At 43.4% G+C, this 22,124-nt stretch overlaps 1 protein-coding gene across 2 annotated transcripts; it reads right to left on the minus strand.

Annotated features, from left to right (window-relative positions):
• Positions 1 to 1,614: 1,614 nt before the first annotated feature.
• Positions 1,615 to 20,830, minus strand: ago2 (argonaute RISC catalytic component 2). Of its 2 annotated transcripts, none has more exons than XM_083768749.1 (20): positions 20,578 to 20,830; positions 18,736 to 18,786; positions 17,615 to 17,795; positions 17,207 to 17,327; positions 16,548 to 16,729; positions 15,638 to 15,774; positions 14,952 to 15,086; positions 14,079 to 14,166; positions 13,203 to 13,350; positions 11,671 to 11,790; positions 10,752 to 10,874; positions 9,653 to 9,786; positions 8,839 to 9,023; positions 7,970 to 8,129; positions 6,711 to 6,801; positions 5,105 to 5,299; positions 4,038 to 4,172; positions 2,942 to 3,043; positions 2,166 to 2,365; positions 1,615 to 2,054 (listed from the first exon to the last, which is right to left on the minus strand). In XM_083768749.1, the coding sequence occupies exons 1-20, from the start codon at positions 20,594 to 20,596 to the stop codon at positions 1,946 to 1,948; spliced, it is 2,616 nt and encodes an 871-aa protein (XP_083624875.1). In that variant the 5' UTR covers positions 20,597 to 20,830; the 3' UTR covers positions 1,615 to 1,945. The 2 variants fall into 2 exon arrangements, with proteins under 2 accessions (XP_083624875.1, XP_083624874.1); XM_083768748.1 differs by having other exon boundaries at positions 10,743 to 10,874.
• Between the last annotated feature and the right edge of the window lie 1,294 nt (positions 20,831 to 22,124).

Here is a 22,124-nt window from a genome sequence, read left to right on the forward strand (position 1 = left end):
GCACTTAGAAGTTAGAAACACTGTTAAACTGCTTTAAAAAAAAATCTCTAATTAGATATCTATATAAATGACCTAAATTCACGAGATTCCCCACTGCTAAATCTCTTGGTTAAAAATTATGCATAGTTATAAAATATAGATTTACTCCCCCCACCCTGTTAATCAAGACTATAACAATCACCAGGTTAACTTGTAATAAGTAGTAAAAGGTGTGATGATACTATACAAAATGCCTAGTTATTAGTAAAACGTCAGCGACAGTGTTGGAAGGCAATACAATATTTGCATTTAATTCTGTCTGTTAGTTTGGACTACATATGGGCCAGTCATTTTAAAAATGCCTCTACAATGATAACCCTCAACCTCCCCTAAAAGCTTATTCAAAATATACCTTATTCCCCAGCAATGTTAAGCTATAAAGATCCATCCAACGTCATTTGCATAAGCTTCCGATGAGACAGAAGGTGCTCTGAATTAAATTTAACAGAAACTCTCTCCATCATTGAGTCCAGTCCCTAAGCTGAAACCAAACCAAATGTTACAGGCCTCATTATTCTGTACTGAATAGCCAGGCTGACATCTAGCTCTGACAAACACATAGTAACGAGAACTACTTTGCTGCTATATTGAAAACACAAAAGTGGAAATGAAAAAACAAAAACAAAAAACAATCACAAAATAAAAACAGGACTAGGGGGGTTAATAATAGGTATGGAGAAAAAACAAATCACAAACTCAAATGTTAAAAATAAAAGTGTAAGTTATCTACATGCATATTCATAAAAAACATGATTAAAATTAAAAATTAAGAGGAACTCTTACGAGATTTCATAATGTTCCCCTACGTAGTTTTCTATGACTTGTATCATCTCCTTTTCAACAAGGCTCAGAGTACAATAAAAATGTCGGGCGCCAGTCCCGATTTTCTTTCCCCCCTAAGCAGCAAGGGAATTAGGTTACTGATGTGACATAATTCATGTTAGCTAGACAGGGAAGCTGAAAACAAACATTTTGCTTTCGGTTTAATCTCATCAATATTAAAAGCCCTCTTCCTCTAGCCTAAAGTAAGTTAGTATAAAATTTGTATAACAAATCTGATGGGGGAAAAAAAAGAAAAGAAAAATCAGTTACTTTTGTTGTCACCAGATTTCGCATTAAAAATGTGTTGGTCAACAGTGTCTGAGGACAAATACTGAGGCTGAAAAAAAGAAAAAAAAAACACCCAAGGAATGCAGGCTGATTAATTATTGGTGGTACATTGAAATGACAGTCATCTCTGTCTCGAATGACACTTTCCCTTCACACGGTGCCCTAACACGTGAGAGCTCCACAGCAAGTACTTTTGTCCTGATTTGTAAAGTAGCCATACTGGTCAGTGCACTTTGCTTTTGATTGGCTGATAAATAGTTATTTGTCAGAAAAAGGAAGAAAATAAAAAATAGAGTTTAGGTTTGTAATGGCGCTGCTCTTCTTTCGATGTCCTCTCCTCCCTTTGACCACCAGGCCACCCCCCCTCAAATAAAAATGTAAAAAAAAACCTCAACAGAAATTGGTTTACAGACCGTGTTCTGTCAGTGTGTACACATCCGTCGTCCTTCTGTAAACAGCTTTGTCCAACCCGCAAGTTTGCACAATAATTAACAAGTAAAACAGTCAACCAAAAACCCAACCGGTCCCACCCTCTTTGATTTTTTTCAGGAATCCTTTTTTACCATTTTTACAGCCTTTAACATTTAGACGGAGGGGGAAAAAATGTGCTGTTGGGTTTCAATGTTAATTGATGAAGTGACACAACCCCGGAAAGGTTTAAGAGATAAAAGGTGTGTGAGGACCAATGTGATGGTGGTTATCACCTGATACTAAGGACAGTGAAGGCTGGTGGTGGCAGGGGCGGCGGTGGTGGTGGTGAGGAGGAGTCACCTCCTCAAACCTGGACCTGCTTTACTCATGCAAAGTACATGGTTCGCAGCGTGTCTTGGTGGATCTGAACGGCCTTGGCCAAGGCTTGCTGGTCACGCCCGTTGCTCTGTCCGGACGTGTGGCTGCCCTCGGCACTGAAATGGGACAGTTACGCGTGTGAGTGTTATGACTTTTTGGAAACCGGCAAGTTTCTACTTGCGCTGTGACAGACAGACAGACACAGACAGACAGGCTGTATGGCTTACCTGTCATGCTCCTTGTCCACCAGGTGATAACGAGCACGGAATGCCACCAGGTGTGCGTAGTAGGCCGGCGCGGGGATGGAGACCGAGCGGGTGCAGCGCACGTACGTGTGGCACAGCTGGTAGGTGAGCACCTGCAGCTCGTCAGACGTGAAATGGTTGTCGTCCCAGAGGACGTGGTAGTGGGATGGCCTGCTGGTACCCTTCAAGGGGGGGGCGACGGGGGAAAACGGTGTTGATTTGGACAGATTTTAGTCAAGTCTCTTGGGACGGTTTGTCACGTTTTAGTCACCTGGAATGTCTTAGGTGTTTTTGGCTAGTTTTAGTCCACTAAATATTCATACGATTGTGGGCCTTGATGCCGTCGTAATGACTGATTTTTACACTTGCTGACTATAGACGCTCTACAAGCTCACGTGTCAAGCTGCGACGCGTTGTGACTCGTGAGCTTGTAGATCTGCTATTTTCAGCATGCAAACAAAAATGACTTCTACTGGATCTCTTGTCCAATAGTCACTTCCTAACCTTTTAGTCTAGTTTATTTGTTGACGGAATTTTGTCGTAGTCATCATAGCTTAGTTTGTCAGTGAAAAAAGTATTAGTAGACGAAATCAACACTGATGGGAAAGGAGAAGTACTTTTTTTTTGTCTCCACTCTGATTTGAAATGCAAATACATCAATAGGTCTTTGCCTGAAAATCCAAACTAGGAAGAATTTGTCTCAATTCGTTCATAGCACTATAAAACCCAGTTTTAACCGTTGCCAATGCGATTCTTACCTGTATGCCTGCGTGACTGCAAAGGTAGAAGTCAAACTCGGATGGGTGAGTGATTTTCGTATCCACTGTGGTACCAGCAGGGATGTTGCCACTCTTGCCAACCTACACAAACAAGCCATTAGGAAAGATACTTCAGGCCAAGAAAGGCTATGTTCCTTAGTTCTTAGTTAAATAACAAAGTTAAGAAATTAATAATATACCACTTAAACCCATTTAGACCCGAGGACGCATCTGTATCACCTTTATTATTTTGAACTTCAGTAGTTGAAAAATAGCAGAGCTACAATCTCATAGCGCGGGACCGAGTGCCGCGCTACGAGCTTGTAGATCTGCTATACTATCTGGAAAGTGTGTGCAAATCTTTTGAGTTAAAAACGTTTGCTGTGAAAGAGTATATATATATTAAAATCTTTGCTTCTGGGTGGTTCCCTGGAACAACATATTTTCAGATTGGGGGTCGGCGGCCAAATACATGCAGTATAATCCTTGACATGAAATTGTTTGAGAACGACTGACATAGAAACATGGCGTGTTTCCGAAAACTGTCAGGACTACAAAGTCACACCTCCATGCAGCCTCCCGCCCTCTCCACAAGGAGGGGAAGTGCACTAAAGCATTATGGGCATTGTAGGAATTCTGCTATTTACTACAAATACTATTAACATCGAGTGCCTGGGGGGGTCCCTGGAACACCCTATTTTCAGGTGGGGGTCGGCAGCCAATTACATATCATTTGTGGGGTCCTTCACATGAAATGTTGGCTTTTTTTCCTGTCATGATTTTGAAGCCATTTGTAGAATCGAACTTGGGTCTAAAATGGGTTAACCCATTTTGGGTGGGAACCCATTTTGGTGTTAGCGTCATGTCATGCTTTAGCTATTGAAAAATAGCAGATCTACAAGCTCATAGCGCGCCACCGAGTGGCGAGCTACGAGCTTGTAGATCTATTTTTTTTAAATCGAAGAACGACTGACATAGAAACATAGCTTTTTCAGAAAACTGTCAAGGATGTAGAAGACATTTTTAGAATCTGATCTCAGGTCAGAATGGGTTACACAGTCTCAATGGGATAAAGGAAACTCAAATGGCTACACACCCGCTCATTCCTGTCCATACAGAACAGTCTGGTGTGATGTCTCTTCTGTACGACCACAAAGGTGATGCCCGGCTGGTAGTCTTTCTCCAGCTTGATGCAGGCCTCACGGATGGCCAGCAGCTCATGCTGAAGGACCTGGACAGACAGACCCGACACGGATTCACAATGTTATAAAGGTTGGTTGCACACTGGAAGCGTTTTTCGGAAAACGGGACGGAAAAGGAAATCCGAAAAACAGCAGCAGTGTGCAAGCGACCTTAAGGGTATAAAACACTAAAGAAAATATGTGATCGATAAATAAGCATAGCAACGTCGTCTTCCCTGTCATTGTTTGCCAACACAGCGATACTTGTTTCTCCAATATGTAGGCTCGGCCCAACTTATCTAAATTGAGATCATCATTTTTGTGTTTGTTTACTTAACATGTGTGATATCCTTAGAATGGTTGGTAACCTGTTGTACCACTCCAGAGGGAGGCATGATGTTTTACTAGTCTAGACACAGAATGTTGCCTGAGTCGGTTCGACAGTGACCCTTAAAATGGCACAGTGACCCTTAAAATGGCACAGTTAACCCCTTTTGGTGTTTTAAACATTATGTTATAATTTAGCCATTGAAAAATAGCTTTTTTTCTACAAGCTCATAGCGCGCCACTCGGTGGCGCGCTATGAGCTTGTAGGTCTGCTATTTTTGAAAAATCGTGAAAATATTTAATTCAGAAAACTGGAGGATTTAGAAGATTTTATTTTTATTTTGAGGTCAAGCCTAAATGGGTTAAGATATACCAAAACTAAAGCGTCAACTTTTAGAAGCACTTTGACAGCGTCAAGCCGTCAGTGTGCTACTCGACCCCAGGGTCAAACTGTCTCCACGCTATGTAACTAGGGGAGACCACCTCCAACCACTGCTCTCACTTTAAATAGACAAGTCTGACGAAGTTGAAACTACAGGCAGAGAAACAAGTAACAACAGTTTTGCAAATAATGCGTTCCCACGGCAAAACCAACCCAAACCCCATTGGTATAAAAAAAAAAGAAGAAGCTCCGGCAGTTACGCACATCTCTGACCTGGTTGAACTGGCCCTCGGATATGCCATCGCGGTAGTAGATGATGCGCGTGGGCTTGAAACGGGTGGACTTGTAGAACTGGATGAGCAGCTCGCGCACCATGGTGGCCAGGTCCTGGATGATGTCCTGCCGGTGCTGCTGCACGCGCACCGTGGCACAGTAGCGGCTGGGGTGGGCGTCCATGCTCCCCACCACCTGGAGGAGAGGAGAGGAGAGGAGAGGAGAGGAGAGGAGAGGAGAGGAGAGGAGAGGAGAGGAGAGGAGAGGAGAGGAGAGGAGAGGAGAGGAGAGGAGAGGAGAGGAGAGGAGAGGAGAGGAGAGGAGAGGAGAGGAGAGGAGAGATTTCGTCGACCAATACTATGACAAAAAAAGTCCGTCGACTACCGCTTTTTCACAGACGAAAACTAAATGGAAACTAAATGAAAACTAGGCTATGATGACGAAAACTATGACTAAATATATTGACAATTTCGTCAACAAATTAAAAGCCAGACTAAAATGTTAGGGACTAGTGGACAAGAGATCCATTATAAGTAAAAGACGCACAACGAATTGACACTTGGTTGCATGCCGATTAAAAGCAGATCTACAAGCTCACATGTTCGGGCTATTTTCAGCAAGTAATAAATCGGTACATTACGACGGCATCAAGGCCCGCCAAAATACATTTTAGTCGACTAAATCAACTGTAGATTTGATTCGACTAAAATCGTATATTCAGTCGACTAAAACTAGACTTGACACTAAAACATTCCAGGTATCTAAAACGAAATGAAAGCTATTCAAGAGACTTATCAGTATGAATAAAACTAAAATCTAAGTTTGCTGTCAAAATCAACACCGTTCGCTGCAGCTGGTAGGAAAAGGCCTAGGAAGAAATGAACATCCGTTCCTTGCTGGGAGCGCTGGGGAAGCATGTCATTTATATCACAGTGCATCCTATGACGGATTGCTCTGCATTAACCACATTTTGGTGTTTTAAGCATCATGTTATACTTTAGCTATTGAAAAATAGCAGATCTACAAGCTCATAGCGCGGCACCGAATGCCGCGCTACGAGCTTGTAGGTCTGCTATTTATTTTTTTTAATCGTGAAAATGTGGTGCAAATCTTTGAATATATATTCTTTCAGAGCGAAAGTCAAATCTTTGCTTCTGGGGAGGTCCCTGGAAATGGAACATCATATTTTCAGGTGGAGGTCTGCAGCCAAATACAGAAGATTCTGGGGCTCCTCGACATGAAAAGGTTGAGAACCACTGATACAGAAACATGAGCTTTATCAGAAAATTGTCATGATTTATTTTTCGTCATGACATTTCGACGTCAGGCCTAAAGGGTTAATAGGGGCATTTAGACGGCCTTGGAAGACAGTGGGGGAAACAGAGAAGTGATTTATGAATAGATTATTTTTGGTACGTTTTGATATATTTGAACGAGTCAGTATCTGTACCTGCTCGACTCTAACCTTTTCACCGACCCTCACCTTAACAGTCATTTTTTTTTAATCGAAGAGCGACTGACATAGAAGACATTTTTAGAATCTGATCTCAGGTCAGAATGGGTTAATCCCATCCCTCCTTTAGCGCTGCCGCGCAATTGTACTTACAGCAGCGATGGAGGGCTTCTTCCCATCTCCTGCTGGGGGGTGAGTCACATCTGCTCCAAGGAAGATAACAGGCTGTTGGAACACCAGAGGCCTGGGGAGCAAAGAGGGAACCAGGATCACAACAGCACACACACACACACACACACAAGCCCACTTACAAGGGGAGATTCTGAGCCCATTTCGGAACAATGAATTTCAGGCCCTGCATATATAGGCATTAACCTGACTCCGCCAGATGGCGGCAGTATTGAGTTCCCCAGTTCCCTCCTCCTCCTCCTCCTCCTGCCTGCCTGCATCTGGGATCTCTCAAGCAGAAAACGATGAACCCGGAAGCAGCGGGACAAACATTTGATATCTCCATAATAATTTCAAGTTGTAGTCTTGTTAGGTTGTGTTTACATTTGCGCTGTGGCAGCGCTTCAATATGAGGCCTCTAGCGGCCTCATATCGCTCCGGCCAGAATTGGACCGGAAGTACATCGTCTCTGCCTGAGAGTTCCCAGACTCTCCCCGCTGGCAGAATGCAAATGTTGTCCAGCAGGGGGAGTGGTTTCACCAGGCTATAATAGGCATACAAGTTAGGATAAATGTGCAATCTATCACCTTTGCACCGAGTAATGAGTAATGCATGGAATAAAGCTAAATAAAATCTCAAGAATGAAAATGTTATGATGTTTAAGGGACCTCCTAAAGAGAAGAGTTGTGTTTTCAAACACCTTTAAGATTTTTCAAAAAATAAGCACATATACAAGATCTACAAGCTGCGAGCTTGAAGATCTGCTATTGTTGAATAATAATAATGACACAGGTGTAGTGCAAGTATTCTATTGCTAGTTTGATCACTTCAAATACTCTTTCGTCTGAAAATAACGAATGACAGAAAATAGCAGATCTACGAAATAAAAACTAACCGAGATGACTAAATATATTGACAATTTCGTCAACAAATAAAAAATAGACTAAAATGTTAGGGAGGGACTAGTGGACAAGAGCATATCATGTTTGGTTTTGGTCTGAAAATAGCAGATCTTCAAGCTCACAATGCATCACAGCGTGACATTTTCAGCATGCAACCAAGTGTAAATAAAATCAACCATTACGACAGCATCAAGGCCCGCCAAAAAACGTTGTCGACAATAATCATATTTTTAGTCAACTAAAACTAGACTAACACTAACACATTTCAGGCGACTAAAATATGAATATGAAAATATGAATATACAATTTTATCCAAATGTTGCTGTCAAAATCAACACTGACCTGCCCTGCGGGAGGAGGATGTTGTTGACTCCGCCTAGCTTGACGTTGATCTTCAGGCAGAGGTTGGAGAGGGTCTGAGGAGTGGTCTTCTGAACGTTCTTCACCTGAACACACTGGGTGGCCATGCCCAGCACCGTGTCCCCGACACGCTTCACCTCAGCTATAATAACACCACCGAGAAGGGGAGGAGGACAAGCACGTTAGCTCACCAAACCATAAGGACAGTGGTTACCGGTAGTTACTCAACCCTTTTCATATCATGGCCCTCTCTCTCTCTTTGCATGCACACACACAGGGCGTGAGGGCGAAATGTTTGTGATTTAGCGTAGCAGGACGTTAAATCTTGATTTTCATTTAATAATTATCTGTATCTCTCCCTGTGTGCGCGCGCGCGCACACACACACACACACACACACACACACACACACACACACACAAACAATTCAAGTAAGGAATAAAGGTTATATATATATTATCATGATCTGATCATATAGCCTACAGTCGACAGACAGACAGATAGTGGCTGTGTGCAGTGACCACATGCAGCTGTCTTGTGAAGTTGTGCTCCCATTGGCTGTAATACAGGATTTCTTGGGAAGCAGTCGCAACCCAGGTCATACTGTACGATGTCCAGTCGGCGAGAGAGCCAAATATCAAACCCGTTAGAATCGGCCGGGAAGGCGTTTAAAAAGAAGAAGAAAAAAGAATGGGCACTGGATCTTCTCGCAGCCCCTTTCACACACACACACACAGTGAGCAAAACCTCTGCGATCAAAGCCCGATCTTGTGTCAGTTTGGAGTTTTGCCAACAGCATAATTGGGGGAAATATGGTGCAGTGTGTACGGGCCTTAAGGACATGTTCCTCACCATAGACGGGTGTTTTCCCCGGTAGGATCACCACCACCAGCTGCAGGCCCTGGTAAGTGTACTTCAGGTGCTTGAACATGGGCTCCACGCTGTCGGCTCCCTGGGCGTACTTGCAGAAACAAGGCTGGCCCTGGATGGGCATCCCCGCATCCCTGGAGATCTTCCTCAGCTGGTCCGTGAACGCTCTTTTAGGTGAAATTCGGAGAAATCAAAATCATTGTCTTTTATGCGGACATGGCAGAACACGTGCCACCCTGTGTTGTTTTCGGCGACTAAAACCAAGACGAAAAATTTCGTTGACCTTTTTTCACTGACGAAAACTACATGGAAACTAAATGAAAACTAAGCTATGACTAAAACAAAATATGTTGACAATTTCATCAACAGATAAAAACTAGAGTAAAATGTTAGGGAGGGACTAGTGGACAAGAGATCCAGTATAAGTAAAAGACAAGTCATTTTACACTTGGTTTGCATGCTGAAAATAGCAATCTACAAGCTCACAACGCGTTGCAGCTTGCCATTTTCAGAAAGTGTAAAATCAGCCAAAATACATTTTAGTCGACTAAATCAACAAGCCGTCCCTTAACAGCTCAGCAATTGAAATATTTGGCACGCCTGCTCGTTGCCAGGTTCATGTCCCCGGGGGGGGGGGGGGGGGGGGGGGGGTAGGATATGAAAGGATTGACGTGTTAAAATATTACATTCAGAAGCCATTTATTCAACGCACTGGAATTTATCTCCATATCAATTGATACAAACGGCTCAACGGTATACGTTAATGACACGTGTGAAACAGAGAGGCGACGCTTACTTGAGCAGGAGTTCGGTGCACTGTCTCTGCGGGGCGAAGCAAGCGATGGCCCACACTTTGATCTCAATGCCTGTGTGGAACTGCTTGTTCCTCATGTCCCACACTCCCTGGATCGGCGTGGCTATCGCTTTGTTCTGTAGTGTAAAAACATCACAAAACCACAGGCTTTTAACCCATTTAGGCCCGACGTCGAAAAGAAATCTTCTGGAAGAATATATTCAAAAATGTGTGCCTCATTTTCAAAAATAGCAGACCTACAAGCTCGTAGCGCGCCACTCTGTGGCGCGCTATGAGCTTGTAGATCTGCTATTTTTCAATAGCTAAAGTGTAACAATGCTTCGTTAAAACACCGAAAAGGGGTTCCCGTCCAGAATGGGTTTTAACCCAAGCATTCATGAGACAACATATTTTGTTGTGCCACTTCAAAACGGTTACATTCAAAAATAAAAACAGTAGAATAAGTTGCTACAAAGTTACTTTTAGATGGCAGTTTCAAATGGCTGATAAAGACTTCCAGCCCTTCAACACTGAGATTAAATTAGACTTAGGTCTGCATTCAAGGCATCCAAGCGTAATGTTGATTTTGTCGACTAAAACTATGACGTAAAATGCATACCCTTTTTCATTGAGGAAAACTAAATAAAAAAAACTAAGCTACGACGACTCAAACTAAGACAAAATATACTGACAATTTCGTCAAATAAAAACTAGATTAAATGTTAGGGAAGGACGAGTGGAGAAGAGATCCAGTAGAAATAAAATAAGTCATTTTAAACGTGGTTGCATGCTGAAAATGGCAGATATACAAACTCACAACACGTCGCTTTGTGAGCTTGTAGATGTGCCATTTTCAGCATGCAACCAAGTTTAAAATCAGCCATTATGACGCCATCCAGACCCTCCCGAAACACATTTTAGCCGACTAAAACTGTAGATTTAGTCTACCAAAATCGGATGATATTTAGTCGACTAAAACTGGACTAACACCCAAGACATTTCAGATGACTAAAATATGACTCAAACTAAATTCAATTGTATTCAAAAGACTATGACTAAAACTAAAATGTGCTGTAAAAAACAGTCAACATACAGTACTCACCCTGCCTCCGTAGAGAATGGAAGGGGCCTGGAGGACGCGGCCGTTCACCTCCGTCATCTCGTCCCTCACCATCACTCCGAACTCCCGGACGTAAGGGTCCGTGTTAAAGTTGGCACTTCTCATCTGGGAGACGCGACAGACAAAAGTAACAAGCTCCATTACTGCTGGGCTGGACCGTGGGCGCAGCTCAACTTCCGTGTGGTTTTCTGCAGTATCCGATGTAATCATTTTTTTTTTTAAATACTGGAATGACACGTCTTCTATGTATGGATTGTGCTAATCACAGACAGTGCTCTAAAAATGACAAAGGCTCTTTCTGAGAGAGTGCGTGCGTGTGTGAAAGGATGGCCTGTGTGCACAGCTATGAACAACAGGTGTGTAGTGCCCAGAGACTAATTAGCTTAACTCGGGCCAGGTGTAAATCAGCCATCGCCTTCCCCTTTTTTGGAAGACTGTGATTGGTGTAGCACACTGTCATCTGAGCAGTGTAGTTTGTTGTGATTGGTCTACCCCCTTCCCCCCAACACAGGGAGTGCAGTGCCCGGACTTGAGTCGGTGGGATACACCGTTGTCCGGAACCAGCACAAAAGCCTCTGCCCGAGCTCTGGCAGGGCCCAAATTAGCCAATTGATCACATCAAATCACCCCTAGATGTCCATACATGGAGCTGACCTGTTCTGACATCACAATGATGTTCTGACATCTGCATAGACTCCAGTCCAGATTTGGGCATGCCTGACAATTAACTCCATATATATATATATATATATATATATATATGCATAAAAGGGACACAGACATAATAACTGGGTGCATTTCCAACTTGCATCGTTCCAGGTAGGCCAGTGCCCAATGGGCACCGCTCAAATTCATGGTAAATGTCCCCGGACTGAGACAGGGTAATGGCAAGGCTACACACCAGTTTGCTGATTTCGTCCTGCCGGTCGGGTGCCGATCTGGCTGTGGCACGGATCATAGTGGAGGTCTGATTGTCTGTCAGTTTCTTGATGCAGCGCTGCCCCGCCACTATGTTACACACCTGGGATGGAAACACACAGCTCAGTCACATTTAAACAAGATCAGAATCCACTTTAATCACAGTTTTTCCAAGTAAAAAAAAGTGGGTGAAATGTGTTTTTGTGCATAGTTCCCATCGAATAATTCCCCCCCCCCCCCCCCCCCCAAGAAAAAACAAGAAAGGGAAGAGGGGGTGGGGGGAGGTAAGGAGAGCAAGGAAGGCAAGAACGTTTGAGCGCTTTTACCACAAAAAGGGTTTCAGATCATTTAGAAGCTTGGCGCAGCCGTTGGGGTTTATCTTTGCATATTTACAGGCTGTACAGCCGGCGTACAACCAAGGGGTCTTTCTTTCCACAAAATATATTTACACGTAACACATAGTACTTGAGACGATATACCTTATGGTGCACAGTACAATACAACAAATATAGAAATAAAGTAAAACGGGATATAACACCAAAAGATATCGGGTGTGACTGTGAGTGAGTACATCAATAAGACCTAAAATCGCTTTCTATAGTATAGAGCATCGCAGTCCCGCCCCTTTCAAGGCCCAGAAGAGAATCTCCTATTCATTTTTCCCTTAGACGTTTCAAAAAGTATTTATTTAGTCAAAGTCATACGATTTGTCACACACGTTACCGCAGTAAAATTTGTTCTCCGCATTTGACCCATCTCTTGGAGCGGTGAGCCGCACTAGGGAATCATTTGATTAGTAGATTTGACCCCCCAATCCTACCCTTTGATGCTGAGTGTCAAGCATTGGGTCCCATTTTTACAGTCTTTGGTATGACCCGGCCGGGGATCGAACCCCGACCTCCCAGTTTCAGGGCGGACACTCTAACCACAAGGCCACTGTCTGGTATTAAAGACCTTTAAGCCTCGGACAAAGCCAACTGGGCTCCTGACAAATCACGACAATAAACAACATTTTTTTTGGGCCAAACAAATAATTAGAAAGACGAAAAAGGGCAGGGTACAGCACTTTTTTTTGTTTTTGCGTTTTTCTTCATTTTCATGATTTGTCAGGAGCCGAGTAACGGTCTTAAAATAAATACTTTTAGAAACGTCTATGGGGAATAATGAATGGGGAAATTCTCTTCCGGGGCCGCTCGTCGTTCTGAAAGGGAGGCGGGACTGAGACATTCTATGCTCAACATAATATGGAAAAAAAGATATGAGGGACCATTCTGGGCGGGAACCCCTTTTGGTATCAGCATTATGTTATGCTTTAGCTATTGAAAAATAGCAGATCTACAAGCTCGTAGCGCGCCACCGAGTGGTGCGCTACGAGCTTGTAGGTCTGCTATTTTTGAAAAATCAAAGAAAGACCGACATAGAAACATGGCTTTTTCAGAAAACTGTCAGGATGTAGAAGACATTTTTTTAATCTGATCTCAGGTCAGAATGGGTTAAGCAGAACAGATGCTTTACCTCTAGAGGCAGGTAGGTGTGCTTCTGTTCCTGTCCGACCTGAAGACAGGGGAGGTGGGGGTAGCGCAGGATCAGCTTGTACTTGTCTTTAAAGTACTGCGCTACAGTGCATTCAATGGTTTGGCCATTCTCTTGCTGCAGGGGGAACCTGGGGGGGGGGGGGGAGAAACACACAACAAAGAAAAATATGTGAGCTAAAAAATAATAACAAAGCAACTTCCCATTTGCTCCACCAAGCAGTGTTGATTTCGTCGACTAAAAATGTTCATCGATTACCTTTTTTTTCACTGAGGAAAAATAAATGGAAACTAAGCTGTGATGACGACTAAACCTAAATATATTGACAACGTCATCAACAAAACACCAAAATGTGAGGAAGTGACTGAGTGAACTTTACTGTGTCTTCCTCCTCATCTCTCTCCCCGTTTCCTGTCTACCTACAGTACAACTATCAATAAAGGCAAAAATGCCCTTACAATTTTTGAGTGGTGCAACCAATGTCCGTGTTTACGCGCCTATGTGTTGGTTCACCCACCCACCCACCCATGCACCTATGTGACTGTGAGCACCATTAGTACACTATTAGTACCAGTAGGGGCACTGTTGTGCCAGAAACAGAGTGAGATAGTGCTGCACTGTTGCCTGCTAATGAGAGAGAGGAGAGGGGAGTTGCACCACTCAGTTCATACAGGTGTGATTCTTTTATAAGAATTGAAGGTGGAGGAAGTTAGGACACATGGGGTCCAACCTTGTAACACGTACCATGGCACTACAAAAAAAACAATAATAACCACAATGTATTCAACACCAGACAGCTGTATAACGGCACAGCTGATGATGTGTTAATACATGGAACAATGGTCTGAGCATTCTTACGTCTGGTGGCTGGCTGGTCTCCTGGTCACGTTGCACACTCTATATTTCCTCTTCATCTGTCCACAGTGGGTGATCTCCACCTTCAGTCCTGGAGCGTGGCATAGGCAACTTGGTTAAAACACAACCCTGCACCAATACAAATACCCTAGCATGGTGTGACTGCAAGGGGCAGTGGTGGCCGAATGGTTTGCGGAGCGGTCTTGATATCGGAAGGTCGCTAGTTCGTATCCCCGGACGGGCACGTTAAAATTACCACCGCTGAAGTGCCCTTGAGCAAGGCATTGAACCTGTTGAACCTCATGTTCTATGAGCAGGGCCTGGCTGTAAACAAGTTATTGAGCTTAGTCCAGTTACCCTGGGTAAACATAGTACCTTTCCTTTCCTTACCTATTATCAGTTTGTGGAGTTTAAAAAAGAATTGCTCTGTACCTTTTCAGTAATTGTCACTGTATATTTTCACATACAGTAAAGATTAGGCATCTGCATTTAACCCATCCTACAAGGGCAGGGCCTCAGGGAGAATTTGGGAATTCAGTGTCTTGCTCAGGGACACTGCCACGTAGGCTGGGGCCAGGACGTGAACCTGGGACCTTCCGTTTCCCATATGCATATATTTCATGTAATATTATGCATTGCCGTATTTTATTTTAAATAACATTTCTCTGTTGCAAGAGCATAAAAAGAACAACAAAATAAAACTGTCTATTTGCTACTCAACCACTACAACACCAGTCTTTTGAGTATTAATGTCCGACAGTCATGTTAATTACAATAATGTAAGAGACCAATATTATGCTGGGGAAAAAGCAGGCCAGCTTAAAAGGAAAAAAAGAAAAAAAAAACATTCTAATTGCAACAACTTGAATGACCAACCTTTGATTTCCTTGGTAAACTTCACTCGCTGGGAGTCCGTTAAGGGCTTCTGTTGTTCTTCAATGCTTTTGAAATCCAAGACCTCACACATGAACTCAATTACAGGCTGGGCCTTGTAGAACGCAGTGGCCGAAACTGCAACCCAAGATCACAGCGATTAGACCGAGAGAGTGAAATAGCTTCCATGAACGGTGCCACCAGCTGGTCAAAAGCTACTCAAAATCAATGCAGGTATTCACCGACCTTTTCATGTCAAGATCCAGCTGGGTGGGTCGGTGTGTGTGTGTGTGTGTGTGTGTGTGTGTTTGTGTGTGGGGGTGTGTGCATGAGAGATTTTCCGTAATTTGGACATGCGCTACTGCGTGGTGTGTGTGTGTGTGTGTGAGAGAGAAAACGCGGCTCGTTAAAAGAGGGGGTCGCGATGCGTTGGGAACAGATTGGTTTCCTATGTGAATGTGCGGTTTATTTGTGTAGCCTAGTATAGGTTTGTATTTATTTTATTTGTTTTATTGTTGAGAACGGGTGTGAGAGGAGGAGAGAGAGCAGAATAGCAAGTCTGACAACAACACTGCAGCCAGACCGCACGGCCAACAAGAGGCCCTCTCTGCGGAGCTCACCTCCCGGCCAACAAGCATTTGGAAGGGTCCTTGTGTCTCTTACAAACATCAGTGCTGTATGAAGCTTACCGTCAATGTTCAGCATCATCTTCCAAAGGGAAGGCCTGACAGACTGATGGAAGCCAAACCACACCTCCCTGCCGCCGCCCAGTGGGTTGGAGCAGCCTTCGGAGGGCGTGAAGAAAGAGCGACCCACGGGGGTGTACCTGTGACACAGACAATGGTGGAGGACACACAAGCAATTAACCCATTTAGGCCCGAGTTAAAAACATTCACTTTGAAAGAATATATATTCAAAGATTTACGCCACATTTTTACAATATTTCAAAAATAGCAGACCTACAAGCTCGTAGTGCGCCACTCGGTGGCGCGCTATGAGCTTGTAGATCTGCTATTTTTCAATAGCTAAATTATAACATAATGTTTAAAACACCAAAAGGGGTTCCCGCGCAAAATGGGTTAACAGTTCATTATAAGAACAGAAAAGGATGAAAACATGGACAGGTTCAGAGAAAGGAAGGTAGGAAAACAGTCAGGGACTAGACTATTTGACATTCAATGTTATTTTTCCACAAATGAGTCTTGAAAAATGGGGGTCATAATCAGAGTCGTCTTATATTCTGGACAATACGGTATATAGTATTACATTTATTTATTTGAGAAATTCCATGCCACGATGAGCAGTCTTGACCCTGGATATACATCATCACTCCTTTGTTAACATTCATCACATCAAGGATATCTAAACTGTGTATTTATGACACGTTCAAGTTCAAGTTTACTCACACCATGCTTTTTTTGCCGTAAGCCCTTAGTTTGAAGAGGCACCAGGCTGATTTGGTGAACCAAATTCAAGCATTACATGACTAGCCAAACAACTTGTTGAAGTAACAATATGCTTTTCATTAGTTGGAAGAATTATAAATAAACTACGGAAAATAGACAATTAGACCGTAGACAGTTAACAATAATGGCTGACCTCATAGAGGGCAAATGTCTCATGACTACGTCCAGGGCCTGGATGGTCTCAAAGGGGATGTTGGGTAGCCGTCCTGAAAGGGCCTCGTGCAGAGCTTGCAGGCTGACGCAAGACACCCACTTTATGGCCACCTTGAAGCTGCGGTCCTTTCCTTCGCCGGGAATGGTAACCTCGAGCTCCACCTGCACAGATGAGACAAGAGGAGAACATGTTGTTGGCCCTTAATCCATTTTGACCTGAGATCAGATTAAAAAAAATGTCTTCTACATCCTGACAGTTTTCTGAAAAAGCCACGTTTCTATGTCAGTCGTTCTTCGATTTTTCAAAAATAGCAGACCTACAAGCTCGTAGCGCGCTCGGTGGCGCGCTATGAGCTTTTAGATCTGCTATTTTTCAATAGCTAAAGCATAACATAATGCTAACACCAAAAGGGTATCCGCCCAAAATGGGTTAACTCATTTAGGACAGGAACGCTTTAGCATTTAACCACTTTAACCATAATTTAAAACGTTATCTGTTGAGAAATAGCATAGTTAAAGTGTTTAAAAGCTAAGGCGACACGTCAAAATGGGTTTCTGATGCAAAGTTGTTCTCCCCCCCCCCCCCCCGCAAACAGATACCATACTCTTGACTGGTTGTCAGAAAAGGAGAGGACGTACTTTCTCTCTGCCTATAGGTAATGGCATGGCTGTGTAGAGATTCTTCCTCCCGTCGTACACTGGCTTTCGATCTCCAAAGATCTGTGTTTTAAAGTGCTGGACCATGTGCTCAACGATTTCACTGAAAGAAGAAAGAAAATACAATTCACCACAATGTCCAGGAAATCACTGCCAACTGAAAAGTACTGATCCGGGTGTTTAAAAAGAAGAAGAAGAAGAAAAATCAATTTGCTGGACAAATACGTACATTTAAACGACAATAATGAAAAGGGAGTATTTTATGGTCCCCCCCCCCCCCCCCCCCCCCCCCCCCATAATAAGCACTGGCCCTGCGAGTATAATATAAGAATAGAAACATCATCGGTATGTCATTTGCATATAGAGAAAGAGAATCCATTTCATGCTCACCGGTTGACCCTCCTCGGGCATTTTTCAGGCTTGATGTCAATGTCATAATGGTACACCTCCAGTTTGGGGATTTCCATCTCAAAGAAGTTGGCCTGCAGCTTGATTGTCCTGCCCATGGTGCCAAAGTCTGGCCGCGACGGGGGCTTGAAGACATACTCGGGCACTGGGGGTGATGGGGGATCTGAATCGGAGGGGTCAAGAGAAGGAAAGCAGTGACAATTAAATTCAATGAATATTATGACGTTATACACAGGAGCGGCCGGTGTCAATTCCCGAAGGGCTCATCTCAAATGCAGTAAGCCTGGATCATACTCGACTGTGTGTACACTTGTGTCGCAGGCCGAAAATAGCCAATCTACAAGCTCACAAAGCGGGTCGTGAGCTTGTAGAAACGCTATTGTTTGGCGTGTGACACCAGTCGGCAACAAGTTATAAATTAAGCATTAGACATTAGTTCATTAATGTCAGGAACCATTTTTGTTCATGTTGTTGGCACACATGAATCATTGGTCGGTACATTTAAGCATGAATTATTCTATTCGAATGAACACTAGATGACACCTTTGAAATCAACTGTTACTTACAGGAGAAAAAAAAAAAAACACCACACATGTATGAGAATAAGCCACTGAATCACTACGAGTAAAAAAAAGTAGCTCTGTCAGATGTTAACTGGCCAATTGTAGTCAACGCTCAATGTACTGTAGTCATGGTGGTACCCAAAAAGCACACTCCCTAAGGCATGCTATCTTGGTCCTACAGCTCTGTGAACTCAAATACACCAACACCGATAAAGCCCACTCATTACTAACTGACTATTGAATGGCCTTTTTGGGCTGTTTAGTTAGGCGACCATCCAAAATGTATTCAACCGTCGTCAGCATGGACGGTGGACACACGACAGTGCAATTCAAAAACTACCATCTCAAATAAGGTCTTTATTTTATTATGACAAATGGTAGAAATTTAAGCTGAGTGGCTATATAATGCATGTTGTTGTCAATAAGCGTCCGTGGACCATTTGACATTTAACAACTTCACCCCTAAAATACACTGTTAACCGGAGGTCCCCAGAGTTCAATCATTCATGTGGTTAAAAGCACTAAGGAGAAGAATCTTACCAGAGCCTATTGACCCAGAGGAAAGGGGTCTCTCAAGCATCTCGGCAGCAGCTAAAGAAGACAAAAATGACATGTTAGGGCATCTCACATAATAGTATTCCCTTTGGCCGTTGCACACAGAGAACGTTGAAAGTAGAATCGTGTTACAGTCAGTTTCATTACCGACAACTTGATGCATTTCACAAAATGTAAAACACCATTTAGTAATATCTTGTGCAACGGAGAAGCAGTGACCAGTGCTGTTGCGTGACTCTTCTTAGGTTTCCATGGTGAACAGTGAACCAGAAGGCTTGCCCTCTTATCTGGCTTATCTGCCCCAAAACACTATCGTGCACAACCAAGGGCGACTTCTCTAAAGTCTTATCAATTGCACACACACACACACACACAACCTGGTAGTATGATGACCCTCCAAAAGCCACCTATTCTCCTCTCCTAGAGTTGAGAGCTGTTCCCATTCCCAACTATGGCATTCTAGATCCTGGCTACAGCTGGTTTTCTATCCTACAGGGGGTTGCTGATTAGAGAGCTAGAATTACAAGGACATCAAATGAGTGCAATTAACCAACGCTGGCCCGTAATGGAGACTATTAATAATGTTGCATGACAAAGTACAGACGCGAATGTGAATGTACAAGACCTCCTTAAGATTCCACTAAAGGTTCACTAATGGCAGTGGTGATGAAGTGTGATGTGTGGATTGATTGATTTATTTATTAACAGTTTACAGAATGACATTACATTTCAAGCACAAATCAATACAAAAACTGTTAACTGTGAGTGGACGACACCATAAAGCATTACACTTGTTTACAAAAGGGTCCACCGTTTCAAATTCATCATAATTGTATAGTGGATAGATAGGTAGATAGATAGATAGATAGATAGATAGATAGATAGATAGATAGATAGATAGATAGATAGATAGATAGATAGATAGATAGATAGCATAAGTGGCTTCAAGTTCATGCAACCGGCCCCTGTCTCCAAATCTCTATAATCTTAAACATAAACAATAAACGGGCAAACAAACAAAACAACAAATTGGTCATTGGCATTTCTAGGAAGGCAGGCAAAACGTTGATGACCATCGCTTCTAACACATATGTGTACATTGATTGCATTGTTCAATAGCAAGCAACTTTCTTATGGCAAAAAATAGGGACGATTAGCAGCTTCATGGCCACACTGGCTTGGCGATAGAAGCTTCAAGCTACAAGGGGCTAAGAACGGAGATCAGAGGTTTGATAGCCCCTTGTTGCTATGTGTATCAATGTTCACTCAAACTCTCTTTACATGGGGAAATGCTGGTGTTTGTTCATTCAGTTAATTTTATCCAAATCAATATACTTAATTGGCTAGCTAAACAGCTAACAACAATAACAAGGTCGGGGAATGTGGCAACGCTAGCTAGCCGGGACGTGCTAATCTGCTAGCATCATTTCTGCTGTACTTTGGGGTTGGGGACGACGTGTTCTTGAGCAAGGCAACGATTACAATTCAACTGTGAGCTAAAAGGTGCGAAGATACCCACGTTCAGATCTAACCTAACGTGATGACAAAAGCACTGAAATGTCAATAAGAGAGTGGAATGTGTAACTAACTACAAAGCTAAGTCGCCCAGTAGCAAACTAGGCTGCTAACACAACTTGGGGAGGTTTTTAGTTCACTTGATCCGCACGAGCTTTTCGGCTCGACAACAATTACGTGTTTTTGAACTGGGGGTGGGGGGGGAAGTGGCGACGCGACTTTAAAGACACATTTTGTTCAGTTGAAAATGTGACCTGAAGTGTCGAGCGAAAGGCTCGTGCGGCTAAAAGTATAATGGAATTAAAGCCTTACCTCCAGGAGCGGAATACATTTCGACGGTTTTAAACTCGTGCCGTGGATGTGCCGATGATGATGATACTCCACTGTGTTCTTCTTGCCGGGATATTGTCTGCCAAACACATACGGTACGCGAAATATATTTCTGTACAAAAATAAGCCGGGGTGCTGCCCCGGGGTCCCTATAATAACAAAGTTTTTTTTGGTGGGGGGGAGTTTAATCAAGTAGTAAATAATAATTGCACCACGGGAGCTTTCTCATCCTCGGCACGGCCCCATCCCCCCAACACACACACACACATAAGAACCGACTGAGAGTGATGTGCCGGAATTGGTGACCTATCGAATTCTGTGACCACACCAGTGTGTGTCTTCTTCTTTTTGTTGTTTTACGGCGGTTGCCGGTTGGCATCCAACATTAGCGCCCCCATCTGCTCTGGTACTACTTATTTCAAACGTAGGCCAGTGGTCCGGGGACCACCACTGGTCCTTGAGGGGGTTCCAGGTGGTCCCCAGGACCCAGCTAAATGTACACAGTGCGTATTTCAAACACACTGTATGTTTTCTTTTCCCTTTTTACCTCCTTTGACGATTTCCTGTTCTTTGGCTATAGCAATGCATATTTGTACGTCTCTAAATGTTATGACTTGAACAAGGTGGACCCTCTTGTACACAAGTGTAGTGCTTTATTTTATTGGGTCGTCCACTCACTGTTAAAGGACCACTTCACCACTTTTCAACCTATCTTCATATAATAGGTCCTCACTAATAATCATGAAAAATGGCGCAATTGTTTTCTACTCTGTCTGCGTCTCATATGAGGGCTGTGGGCAGTTTAGAAACCGTCTTCCAGTGACATCATCGATGGGGAATACAAGCTAATAGAAACTGCAGGCTTTCTAGTCCTGAAAAGTTGCAATGCAAAAATGGAAGCCATCGTTCTCACGATAATGAAAATCTAGACGTTTTTGTAAAAAAAATAATGTTTAAAAGAAGATCTGCCTAATGATGTCACTGGAAGACGGCTTCTAAACTGCCCACAGCCTTCCTATGAGACACAGGCCCAATCGCCTCCCTCAAGCCCTGAGCCCTGGACCCTCATTGACTTTAATGACCTTGAAGACCTTAACAGGAGCCCTCGTACAAGGTTTCTTTGACTATGCATCCACCTCTTGGTACCACAGCACCTCAAAGGCCCTTAAAACAAGGCTCCAGACCTCCCAAAACAAACTGGTCAGGCTCCTACTTGGCCTCACCCCCCGAACCCACCTCACCCCTGCCCACTTTGACAGGCTGGGATGGCTTAGGGTCGACGACAGAGTACAGCATCTTGCAATGGGTCTGGTCCACAAGATTCGATACACCACCAAGATACCCATGTACCTGTCTAAATACTTCCTTAATGTAAACGAAGTCCACACCCACAACACCAGAGGGAGTGCAACAAACCATGTACAACCCAGATTCGGCACAAACAAGGGACTACATTCTTTTCGCTCCTATGCCACCAAAATGTGGAACGCCCTACCAACAGTCATTAAGACATGTGAATCCCTTGACTC

The sequence above is a fragment of the Protomyctophum parallelum genome, assembly GCF_964188405.1.
Source record: "Protomyctophum parallelum genome assembly, chromosome: 1".
NCBI lineage: Eukaryota > Metazoa > Chordata > Actinopteri > Myctophiformes > Myctophidae > Protomyctophum > Protomyctophum parallelum.